This window comes from Staurois parvus, unplaced genomic scaffold (assembly GCF_062004578.1).
Source record: "Staurois parvus isolate SC_StPar_1 unplaced genomic scaffold, SC_StPar_1.0 ptg000642l, whole genome shotgun sequence".
In the NCBI taxonomy this organism is placed as follows: domain Eukaryota; kingdom Metazoa; phylum Chordata; class Amphibia; order Anura; family Ranidae; genus Staurois; species Staurois parvus.
Window position 1 is genome coordinate 607,924 of NW_028318438.1, and position 12,921 is coordinate 620,844.

General features: G+C 43.6%; 1 protein-coding gene across 3 annotated transcripts in view; it reads left to right on the forward strand.

Annotated features, from left to right (window-relative positions):
• CCDC32 (coiled-coil domain containing 32) overlaps positions 1–12,921 on the forward strand; it is a 28,182-nt gene that overhangs the window by 13,513 nt on the left and 1,748 nt on the right. For all 3 annotated transcript variants that reach the window (XM_089693948.1, XM_089693945.1, XM_089693947.1), the window contains exon 3: positions 9,374–9,530. In XM_089693948.1, the coding sequence (XP_089550074.1) occupies positions 9,374–9,530 (157 nt within the window). The remainder of the gene's footprint in view (positions 1–9,373; positions 9,531–12,921) is intronic.

Below are 12,921 nucleotides of genomic sequence, written 5' to 3' on the forward strand. Positions count from 1 at the left end.
AATTTCCAGCATTCATATTTAAATTGCTAGCACATAGATTTCATATCAGCAGACAGAAAACTGTACAGCTGTACTCCAAGTCTGAACATTTGGCATAGAAACACAGCATATCTTCTGGTATTTTTCTTTACATAGTTGGTAAGGTTGAATGAAGACACAAATCCTTCCAGTTCAATTTGTGTGTGCACAAGTCGCTATGAATCCTCATGTTCCTGTATATTGTGTTCGCTTGAGAAACCCATCTAATAGTTTTTTAAGTTGTATACTTTCTCCATTGAGACTACTAACTGTGGAAGGGGATTCCACATTTCTAAAAGTAAAGATTACCTTACATAATTTAACATTGGGTAGTATAGAAGGAACACCCAGTGTCTAGGAAGTGCAACTTGGATGTATGGTTTAATGTATAGTTGCAGTTTTCTGGACACTGGGCGCTCCTTCTACCTTACTCAAGACTTCTAGCTGAAACGACCATAAAGCCGTATCAGAAACGTATCGGAAAGGTAGCAGCCCAAGCCCCTAAGAGGGTCCACCACCACGATCCACCATTGGGCACGACCTACTGGAAGAAATTTCTTACTCTTTGCCCACACAATCACCCACCCATGACCATCGACTGTTCTAGGCAGTCCAGCGCAGTCTCCAGCACAAATAAGCAATTTAAGCTTGAGTTGCTTCTCATCGAATTCATTTGTTTGGCCGCATATCTTGTCAAGTGTCTAGGTAGTGAGCCCTAGTATATCAACAACTCGGGATTCGCTAGGGTGCGGAGTCTAAGCCCCAGTCTTTTTCACCAGAGCCCATGATGGTGGGGGTGGACTTCCAGCAAGCTGGAACCAGGTTGCGGCCCCCAGGTACGATCAGCTGAGGATGCAGAGACCACTCGCGTGTGCAGACTGCAACCAGCAGGAGACAAGAGGAAATGCAGGAGACTAGCTGAGGTCAGGATGGGTAGCAAACAAGCACAGACAATGAACGAAGCCAGGCATGTAGTCAGGCACAAGATACACAAGTAACAATGAACGGGAGCTCAGAGAACTGTGAAGTTGCTCAGGCAATGTGGGCTAGACTGAGTATGTCTTGGGCAAGCAAACTAGGAGGTGGGCCAGGAAATGATGGAAGGGAAGGAAATAAACTCACAGAATAGCAGCAACACCCATAGGTGAGCATAGCCAAACCACACATGTGAAAGGAATCGGGGCAGGAAAGTGGTAAGAATACACAAGCAAGAAACTGCAGGCTAATTTGTGACACGTTTTCAGAGACCTTAGAATAAACTGTTTTCTCCCGATGCTACAATCACCAGTAAAATATTTGTTTATGGCGATCGTATTGCCTGTTAAGTGCCTCTTTTCCAGGGAGAATAAGTTTAATGTTTATAGACCTTTTTTGTAACTGAGGTCCTCCAGCCCCTTATTAAATATTTTAACCTTGGCATTACTTTAGTGCATCTAGTCAATCGTCAATGGAAATTCTTTAAATGCTAACATCTTAAGTGTTTTGGATGTTGGGATTCTCCAGCCCATGCATTCCCTAATTCCAACCATTTGAGCTTTGGGGAACTATATCAATTATGCATGCCACAGGAATGTCCCATTGTAATTAAAAAGACTGTGGTCCATTAGAAAGACATTTAGTGCAGGATTAAAGTTCTAGTCACAATCATCCTGATAGCCTCGATTAATCAAATGCTACAAGGCATTAAACTCACAATAAAGTAAGTGGACTAAAGTTAGTTGCTATTCATGCATTCATAGAAAACAAAGTACCTGTTTGATCATCAGATTGTTGACTTACCGATAAGTTTCTGGACTGCTGGACTGTTTTCAAGCATAGAAGTGCATTGTAAAAGTGCCATGGTTATGCAGATACAGAATGATTTTACTCTTGTGGGTTTAGTAACACTAAGTTTATTCCAAAATTTATCAGCTTTCAGTAATGAGATGCCTTGTCAGGTAACTTTTGTATACAAAGCAGAGCTCTGTAATTTTTTGTTTATATTGCACACCTTGGTGCCTGAATGAATGAACGAACTCTCATACATGTGTGGGAGTTACATCATTCCAGCCCAGCCAATCAAGATGGCCAAAGATCCTCAACCCAGAAGAAGACCTGGTGAAGATGCTGGTGCCAATCAGGGAGTAAAGGGCAGTGAGTTTAGTTCAGATCTAACTAAAAATAATGTTTTAAAAAGAATTGTCTTTATCCTGGTTGTTAGCTTTAATTGAGCCCAGTGCAAGAAGTGTGCATTATTTGCATAGTAGATAGCGTAGAATCACAGCTTACAGGCAGCAAAATACCATGGGAAACAGATATCTCACCCCTGAAAGCTGCGTGGGGTGATGGAGAAGAGAAAAACAGAAACTCAGGACTTTATTGGTACGCACCGACCACAGCAGCAGATCTGGGATTTGAGGGTAACATGGTAAAGTTGAAGGCATATTGGGGTGTCTACTACCAAGCAAGTTATTCTACTAAAGCTGTAGTGAGCACAGATTTACTTTAGAAGAGACCTTTCCCAAACATGAAATCTGCCACCGCTGGCATGTAAAGTGTATTTATGGCCAAACTTTAATATCATATTCATTTCCACATTGTATTTAAATTATCTCTAGTCCAGTGTTTCTCAACCTTTTTCTAGTCAAGGCACCCTTTAAAATTATGGATAATCTTGAGGTACCCCATTCTAAACTGTAAAAAAACTTACCTAATTGTTTTGCATAACCCAGCAGTATCTACACACTTAAGACACCCAACATTAGCGCTGACTTATTTCAAAGCAAATACATTTTTTTGCACACTGGTATTGACCAGTATTCCAGCATTTCTTGTTCCTCATTTTCTCTCCCCTATGCTGCTAACATGAGCCCAATACTGATGGAGAAGGGTGGAGGGTCAAACAAGGATGGTATGCAGGTGCCCGATGTCTTCCTTATCAACTAATGACATCAATGATTGTTAGGAAACCTGTGGCTTTGTGTAACAAAAAAGTAGGCTTGATCCAGCCACTGCCCTGTATACAATTTTTTCCGATTTGGAGCTAATTTTAGGTAGTTTGCCAAGGCACCCCTGAAGAACCCAGAAGGCACCCCAGTTGAAAAAAGCTGCCTAGCCTACTCCTATTAATCTGAACAATCTTGAAGTTTATAAATTTATTTTGTGAACGTCTCCACACATTTTAGTTCTTTGAATTCTTGAATAGGCACTGCTATGTCACACAGATCACAGAGCCTGCTACAGAAATTCTGAAGAGGAGGTGTTTTAGGAGGCAGAGTCAGTACAGCAATCACAGCTTGCAAGCAGCAAAATACCATGGGAAACCAATATCTCACCCCTGAAAGCTGGGTGGGGGGATGGAGAAGAGAGAAAATGAAACTCTGGACTTTATTATTATGCACAGACAACATACTAAAATATTTTTACTAACTTTTTATTAACAAAGCTTAGTTTAAAAATACAAAAATATATTGCAGTTAAAATACTAAAGACTTCCCAATGGCTTAGACATGCCAGAAATGGTATCAGGGGGCTCTGCAAGGCCTGCTTCTTCAGGAGGACTCCAAGGTTCAATTCTTAAAGTAGCAGATTTCGCTTGACCAAGACCTCCATGGGAAAAAAAAAGGGGGGAGAAAGGTAGACCTTCAACACAAAGAACCCACGGGGGTGAGCACAGAAATTCTCAACAGGAACCGCTATGTTAGGGGTCATATATGGTGTCAGTACTCATGGGGGCGGAGGGCAAACCCAGTTGTTCAGCAATTGGTAGTACTCTTCGACAAGATTGTGGTAAGTTTCTTAGGTGATTTGTTTAGCAAACCATCCTAAAATAGCAAAAAACTCCAATTTAATCAGGACACATACATTCTCTTTATTTAGCAACAAATTTATCAACATATTCAATTGGAATATAACTCCATTTACATTCCATCTACAACGGGTCCCTACAAAGAGAGATTGCCCCCTGTCACGCCTCCAATGCGCCATACTATGGGATAGGTAGTCCTTAGAAATAGATATTAAACAGTGGAGGAGAAGCTGAAAAGCATGCAGGGTATCCATGAGGCTGTGCAAAGAGAAGACCAGTGGACCGGCAGAACATAAAAGGAGATTATACCGAATTGTGAAAAATAACTATTGTTTGTGTTGATATTACAATACTGATTTGATAAAATTAAGGTTTATGCTGTGACTATAGAGCAGTGTTTCTCAACCTTTTTTCAGTCAAGGCACCCTTTAAAATTATGGACAGTTCCGAGGCACCCTTTAAAATTATGGACAGTCTTGAGGCACCACATTCTAAAATAGGGTGCCTCTAGACTGTCCATAATTTTAAAAGGGCACCCATTCTAAAATGTGAAAACTATTCTAATAGTTTTTTATATTACGCAGCAACATCCACACATGTAGCACACCCAACATTAGAGGCGATGTATTATTCTAAAGCAAATACACTTTTGCACACTGCTACTGAGTATTATTCCAATGTTTCTCTTCTCCCTCAGTTTTTATCACTGAGGTAATGTGATCCCAGCAATGATGGAAAGGAGCAGGGGAGGGCCTAACTAGGATGCTGTACAGGCAACCGACATCCTCCTTAACAACTGATGAGGTCATTGGTTGCCAGGACGCTAGTGGCTAGATGGTCGTAATGGTGCACAATGAAAATCTGTGGCTTTGTGTAACTAAAAGGCAGGCTTGTTCCACCCACTGGCTTGCATACAAGTTTTGACCAATTTTTAGACATTTTGCTAAGGCACCCCTGAAGAAACCTCAAGACACCCCAGGGTGCCTGGGCACCCTGGTTGAGAAAGGATGCTATAGAGCTCCTTTAATGTGCAGGAAATGCTAGTTGCCTGACTGAGCTTTTTGCATCAGTGCTTTGAGCCAGTAACACCCAGCGCAAGTAAGATTTGAGAATAATCATGCTTCCCCCTTAAAAGTCTTCTGTGTAAATGAGGTCACTGCCAATATGCAGTTAAATCTCTCCATAGCAACTGATTGAAATTGAATGGTTCTCTCAGCCCTTAGACTCCACTCCTAAACATTAGGAGTCATCACTTTATTATTTTTTTTTTAGGTACAGCAGGGTTGATTTACTAAAACTGCAGAGGGCAAAATCTGGTGCAGCTCTCCATAGAAACCAATTGGCTTTTTTTGTCAAAGCTTAATTGAACAACCTAAAGTTTTCTAAGGTGATCGGCTACAATGCACAGCTGCACCAGATTTTGCACTCTCCAGGTTTAGTAAATAAACCTTGCTGACATCTAAAATGTTATGTAAACTGAACCTAAATATACTGCAACATTCTGTTACATCTTCATGCAATGAGCTTCTTTGGGGCAGAATCATGTAGTTGTGGCCCCAGAGACTTTAATGAGAGCAGCTGAAAAATGCCCCATCATGTGCTTCTATATAAAAGTCTATGGGGGCCCAAAACACAATTCTGCTCCTGTATTACAAATTGCATGAAAAATGTGTGAACAAAGTAAAAAATGCCTGACTACACTCACGCTAAGTGTGAAAGGGCAAATATACAATACATTGCAGCTTACTAATGCTTAAATGATAAGTTCACCTTCAGGAACTTGTTACATGTTCTACCTCTTTTTAGGGTGGAACATGTAACATGTTTCCACTGGTGCAGCCTCTCCCCAATCTGCTGCCTCTTGTGACAGCAAGCTGGGGTTCTTCTCCCCAAACTCGCTGTCACAATATTTTAAAAAATTTGGGCGTGCGAGGCTCCACCTGCCCGCTCTGCCGTGTCGTTCATTCACAGAGTTCTGTGAATGGAAAGAAGACAACTACTGTCAGCCTTTGTGGCTGATGGCTTGTAGTTTTCAGTGAACTACACTGACAGTCTGTAGGAGCCTTGCCTTGCACCCGCAATCAGCAGATTGCGGGTGTAATGCTTTACAGGCTCCTAATAAATAACAAATAATAAATGCACATTTTTCTACCTGCAAAAAGATGTGCATTTTTTTTTTTTTGTTCATAAGTGAATTTATTCTTTAACCGTTTTTACTGCAGCAGGGCGGCACCTGTACGCACAGCGGTCTTTTAACGTTGCTTTGCAAAACAGGTAGGGGGTGCGTGCCCGCCCTACCCCTCCCGACGATTGCGGCAGCGGGTGTCCATCGCCGGCTCCCGGCGGGTCATTTCCCGCCAGGTGCTGGCGATTACAAGTAATCACTGACAGCACGGCTGCAGTGTTTACATTGCACCTCTTTATTTAAGACTTTATTTCTCAGGATCAGCGTGTTCCTGTAAAGTACACACCCCCGCCCACTAGTAAAAAAAATCCCAGTATCTTTCCCGCCATTTGTAGACGCTATAACTTTCACATAAACCAATTAATTTACACGTATTGGGATTTTTTTTAAGCAAAGACATGTCGCAGAATACATTTTGGCAGAAATTTATGACTAAATTTGATTTTTACATTTTTTTTACTGGACATGTTTTATAGCAAAAAGTCCAAAATATTGTTTTTTTTCTCAAAATTGTCAGTTTTTTTTTTTTATAGCGCAAAAAATAAAAACCGCACAGGCGATCAAATACCACCGAAAGAAAGCTCAATTTGTGGGAAAAAAAGGATGTAAATTTCATTTATGTACCGTATTGCATGACCACGCAATTGTCCGCTAAACTAGTGCAGCGCTGTATAGCCAAAAAAAGGCGTAAATTGCAGTATCTATACCATAGTTTGTAGACACTATAACTTTCACACAAAGCAATCAATATACACTTATTGGGATTTTTTTTTTACCAAAAACATGTAGCAGAATACATTTTGGCCTAAATTTATAACTACCGTATTTTCCGGCGTATAAGACGACCCCCTACTTTTCCTGTTTAAAATGTAGTGTTTGGGCTATACTCGCCGTATAAGACTACCCCTCTTCCAGTGCACACCAGTGGGAAGAATCGTGCCCCATCATTGGTATTAGTGGGAGGAATAGTGCCCCATTATTGGTATCAGTGGGAGGAATAGTGCCCCATCATTGGTATCAGTGGGAGGAATAGTGCCCCATCATTGGTATCAGTGGGAGGAATAGTGCCCCATCATTGGTATCAGTGGGAGGAATAGTGCCCCATCATTGGTATCAGTGGGAGGAATAGTGCCCCATCATTGGTATCAGTGGCAGGAATAGTGCCCCATCATTGGTGTCAGTGAGAGGAATGGTGCCCCATCATTGGTATCAGTGGGAGGAATGGTGTCCCATCATTGGTATCAGTGGGAGGAATAGTGCCCCATCATTGGTATCAGTGGCAGGAATAGCACCCCATCAATAGTATCAGTGGCGGGAATAGTGCCCCATCATTGGTATTAGTGGGAGGAATAGTGCCCCATCATTGGTATCAGTGGGAGGAATAGTGCCCCATCATTGGTATCAGTGGGAGGAATAGTGCCCCATCATTGGTATCAGTGGGAGGAATAGTGCCCCATCATTGGTATCAGTGGGAGGAATAGTGCCCCATCATTGGTGTCAGTGGGAGGAATAGTGTCCCATCATTGGTGTCAGTGGGAGGAATAAAGCCCCATCATTAGTGTCAGTGGGAGGAATAGTGCCCCATCATTGGTATCAGTGGGAGGAATAGTGTCCCATCATTGCTATCAGTGGCAGGAATAGTGCCCCATCATTAGTATCATTGGGGGAATAGCACCCCATCATTGGTGTCAGTGGAATAGTGCCCCATCTTTGGTGTCAGTGGGAGGAATAGTATCCCATCATTGGTGTCAGTGGGGGGGGGGAGGAATAGTGCCCCATCGTTGGTGTCAGTGGGGGGGGGAGGAATAGTATCCCATCATTGGTGTCAGTGGGGGGTGGAATAGTGCCCCATCATTGGTGTCAGTGGGGGGGGAGTAATAGTGCCCAATCGTTGGTGTCAGTGGGGGGGGGGAGGAATAGTGCCCCATCGTTGGTGTCAGTGGGAGGAATAATGCCCCATCATTGGTATCAGTGACACTATTCCTCCCACTGACACTTGCTGACCCCTGTTCCAGTACGACACTGCTGCAGCCAGCATATGTGGTTGCAGCAGCACCTAAGCACGGCACACTTACCTGCATCTCCACTCTATTTTCGCGGGGCCGCTCAGCTCCGCCTCCTCGCCGGTGATTGGCCGCCTGTGTGCCTTTCCTGAGCTACAGTTCTGGCGGCCAATCACCGGTGAGGAGGCGGAGCCGAGCAGCCGCGCAAACATCCAGTGGACGAACCGAAGGAAGGAGCAGCCGCGCTTCCTGGACCGGATCGTCGTGGGAATGGAGCCAGGTAAGAGACAGCAGCCCCTGCCCACCCCTGTATTTAGTGTCCCTTGGAAGGGGGGGGGCGGCGGGGCCGCGCCGCCCCCCTAAAAAGTGTCAGCATGCCGTTACCGGCGTATAAGACGACCCCCGACTTTTGAGAAGATTTTCAAGGGGTAAAAAGTCGTCTTATACGCCGGAAAATATGGTAACTTTGAGTTTACTATCTTTTTTTTATAGCTGAAAGTAAAAAATATTGTTTTTCTTCAAAATTTTGTCTTTTTTTTGTATATAGTGTGAAAAATAAAAAGCGCACAGGTGATCAAATACCACCGAAAGAAAGCTCTATTTGTGTGAAAAAAAGGCCGTAAATTTTGTTTGGGTGCAGCATTGCATGACTGCGCAATTATTAGTTGAATTAGTGCAGTGCCGAGTAGCAAAAAGAGGCCAGGTCAGGAAGGGGGGTAAATCCTCAGGAGGGCAAGTGGTTAAATGTGGTGGCTGCAATTGCTTTTTTTTTTTTTTTTTTTAGTTTATTGTTTCTTCCTTTATTTTCACTTGGCGATTCAATGAAAATAAAGCAAAAAAAGAAAACTAAAGCAGCCACTACATCTAAGAATTGTTAAGCTGCTATGTGTTACTCTTTTTGTTTTTGTGTTTAATACCACTTTATGCAGCCTCTGGGAACTTCTGGAGAAACCCTGGTTAAAGCAGAACTAAATGCAAAAATTAAAAAATTGCAGGCAGGCCCTTTATTTTGCAGAAGAGACATGCAAAGTCTCTTCTGCAGTAAAATACACTTGCCTGCCTGTTCACAATCCTCTGAAGAATGTACATGAAGCTGCACATGCTCTGCTTTGTTTACATTTCTGGTACAGTACCAGTGTGGTGGGAGGAATGACTCTTACACATGCACTGGAGTGATGTCATACTACACCGGCCAATCAAGATGGCCGAAGACAGGTACCCAGAAGATGCCGGTAAGGGACCTCATGGGAACTGACCGTTGGAGAATAGGTGACTATTCCTGCCGTTAGTTTTGGAAAAACTGCTCTACGCATTATTTGTGTGCTAGTGTAGGTGATTTCTAGTCATTTTACTGTAGTAAACTTGTTTCTCTGTCTTCAGAACGCAGGTTACAGAAAATTAAAGGTCAGACCCATGAAGTGACCTCCAAAGAAATGTTGCATTCTTTAGGCCAGGCAAAGAAGGAATGTTGGGATCGATTTCTCCAAGAGACATTTGAACCTGAGGCTTATGTTGGAACAAGTGATGTTGATAGCAGGTAGGTCAAGAGATATCTTCTCAGATTCAACCAATAATAAAAAGCTATGGGTTGTTGGCAGCCAATCAAAGGCTCAGGCTGTAAATATGAGGAGCCCCTATATACAGCAGAGCAGACAGCCAATAATGACCTTGATGTGAGGGTTGCGCATATTCTTTAGTGCTAGACATACTACAGGAGACGGTCAGAGACTGCAGACATACTACAGGAGACGGTCAGAGACTGCAGACATGCTACTGGAGACGGTCAGAGACTGCAGACATGCTACTGGAGACGGTAAGAGACTGCAGACATGCTACTGGAGACGGTCAGAGACTGCAGACATGCTACTGGAGACGGTAAGAGACTGCAGACATGCTACTGGAGACGGTCAGAGGCTGCAGACATGCTACTGGAGACGGTCAGAGGCTGCAGACATGCTACAGGAGACGGTCAGAGGCTGCAGACATGCTACAGGAGACGGTCAGAGGCTGCAGACATGCTACAGGAGACGGTCAGAGGCTGCAGACATGCTACAGGAGACGGTCAGAGGCTGCAGACATGCTACAGGAGACGGTCAGAGGCTGCAGACATGCTACAGGAGACGGTCAGAGGCTGCAGACATGCTACAGGAGACGGTCAGAGGCTGCAGACATGCTACAGGAGACGGTCAGAGGCTGCAGACATGCTACAGGAGACGGTCAAAGGCTGCAGACATGCTACTGGAGACGGTCAAAGGCTGCAGACATGCTACTGGAGACGGTCAGAGGCTGCAGGCATGCTACTGGAAACGGTCAGAGGCTGCAGGCATGCTACAAGAGACGGTCAGAGGCTGCAGGCATTCTGCAGGAGACGGTCAGAGGCTGCAGGCATTCTGCAGGAGACGGTCAGAGGCTGCAGGCATTCTGCAGGAGACGGTCAGAGGCTGCAGGCATTCTGCAGGAGACGGTCAGAGGCTGCAGGCATTCTGCAGGAGACGGTCAGAGGCTGCAGGCATTCTGCAGGAGACGGTCAGAGGCTGCAGGCATTCTGCAGGAGACGGTCAGAGGCTGCAGGCATTCTGCAGGAGACGGTCAGAGGCTTCCTGCAGACTTTATACAGGACATGGTGAAAGACTGCGTATGTGCTGCAGGAGCCGCTCAGAGACTGCGTATGTGCTGCAGGAGCCGCTCAGAGACTGCTGAGTGTTTTGCTGATCTAATTTGTTGCCACTTGTTTTTGGAAAACAAAGAAAGAAACCAAAAACTTTTTTTCACTTTTCTTTTTTTATTTTTCAAAACCCTGTGACAAAAATGATATCTGTAAAATACTCACCACGCCTCTTATCAAATTACTTGGGGTGTCTATTTTTCAAAAATGGGTCATTGGTGGGGGAAATGCCAGGATAGTAAAAGCAACCCCCCAAATCACCCCTTTTTGGAAAATAGACATTTAGATAGATATTTGCTAAGAGGCATGGAGAGTGCTTTGCAGACATCATTTGTTGCCACATGTTTTTGGAAAAACAAAGAAAGAAAACAAAAAAAAAAAATTTTTTCTTTTTCAAAACCCTGTGACAGAAATGATATCTGTAAATTACTCACCATGCCTCTTACCAAATTCCTTGTGGTGTCTTCTTTCCAAAAAGGGGTCATTTGGGGGGGGGGGTGTTTGTACTATCCTGGCATTTTAAAGCCTCTGAAACTGTGATAGGTAGTGGGGAGGTGATATGAGGAAATATGCCCTGGAGGTGGTCATTGGATTTTGGGGGCTTGTATGTAACTAGGCTGACAAAAAGTCTCACATGTGGTATCCCCATACTCGGGAGAAGTAGAAGAATGTGCTTTGGGGTGTTATTCCACATATACCCATGGCATGCATGAGCAATGTATCACAACTTTGTGTTTAAAAAAAAAAAAATTGTCATATTCAAAAAATTTGTGGCAAAAAAATAAAATGTTACATGGACTCAACATGCCTCTCTGCAAAACTCTTGGGGTGTCTGCTTTCCAAAAAGGAGGGTTTGTACTTCCCTGGCATTTTAGCACCTCAAGAAATGTTATAGGCAGTCAGAAAGTAAAAGCTACGTAAATTCCAATATGTTTACCGTGGTTTGTAGACGCTATACTTTCACACAAACCAATTAATATACATGTATTGAGATTTTTTTTTTACCAAAGACATGTAGCAGAATACATTTTAGCATAAATTTGACTAACTTTGAGTTTATTGGATATATTTTATAACCAAAAGTGAAAAATATATGTATATATATTTTTTTTTAATTTCGGTCTTTTTTTTTGTGTATAGCGCAAAAAATAAAAACTGCAGAGGTGATCAAATACCACCAAAAGAAAGCTCTATTTGTGCGCAAAAAAAGAACAATTTTAATTTGGGTACAGCATTGCAAAACAGCAAATAGCGCAGTGCCGAACAGCAAAAAATGGCCTGGTCAGGAAGGGGGGTAAATCCTCAGGAGGGCATGTGGTTAAATGAGATTTTAGTAATTAGTGTTTTACATATACACTATATATTGCCAAACGTATTGGGACACCCCTCCAAATCATAGGATTCAGGTGTTCCAATCCCCTCCATGGCCACAGGTGTATAAAATCAAGCACCTAGGCATACAGACTGCTTCTACAAACATTTGTGAAAGAATGGGTCGCTCTCAGGAGCTCAGTGAATTCAAGCGTGGTACGGTGATAGGTTGCCACCTGTGCAATAAGTTCATCCATGAAATTTCCTTGCTACTAAATATTCCATGGTCCACTGTTAGTGGTATTATAACAGTGGAAGCAACTGCGAACAACAGCAACTCAGCCACGAAGTGGTAAGCCACGTAAAATGACAGAGAGGGGTCAGCACATGCCGGAGCACACAGTGCACAGAAGTGGACAACTTTCTGCAGAGTTGGTCGCTAAAGACCTCCAAACTTTGTGTGGCCTTCAGATTAGCACAACAACAGTGCATAGAGAGCTTCACGGAATGGGTTTCCATGGCCAAGCAGCTGCATCCAAGCCTTACGTCACCAAGTGCAATGCAAAGCGTTGGATGCTGTAGTGTAAAGCACACTGCCACTGGACTCTAGAGCAGTGGAAATGTTCTCTGGAGTGACGAATCATGCTGCTATGTCTGGCAATCCTATAGACATGTTTGGGTTTGGTGGTTGCTAGGAGTACTGTATTTGCCTGGCTGCATTGTGCCAAGTGTAAAGTGTAGTGGAGGGGGGATTATGGTGTGGAGTTGTTGTTCAGGGGTTGGGCTTGGCCCCTTAGTTCCAGTGAAGGGCGCTCTTAAGGTGTCAGCATACCAATACATTTTGGACAATTTCATGCTCCCAAGTTTGAGGATGGCCCCTTCCTGTTCCAACATGACTGTTCACCAGTGCACAAAGCACGGTCCCTAAAGACATGCATGAGCTAGTTTGGGG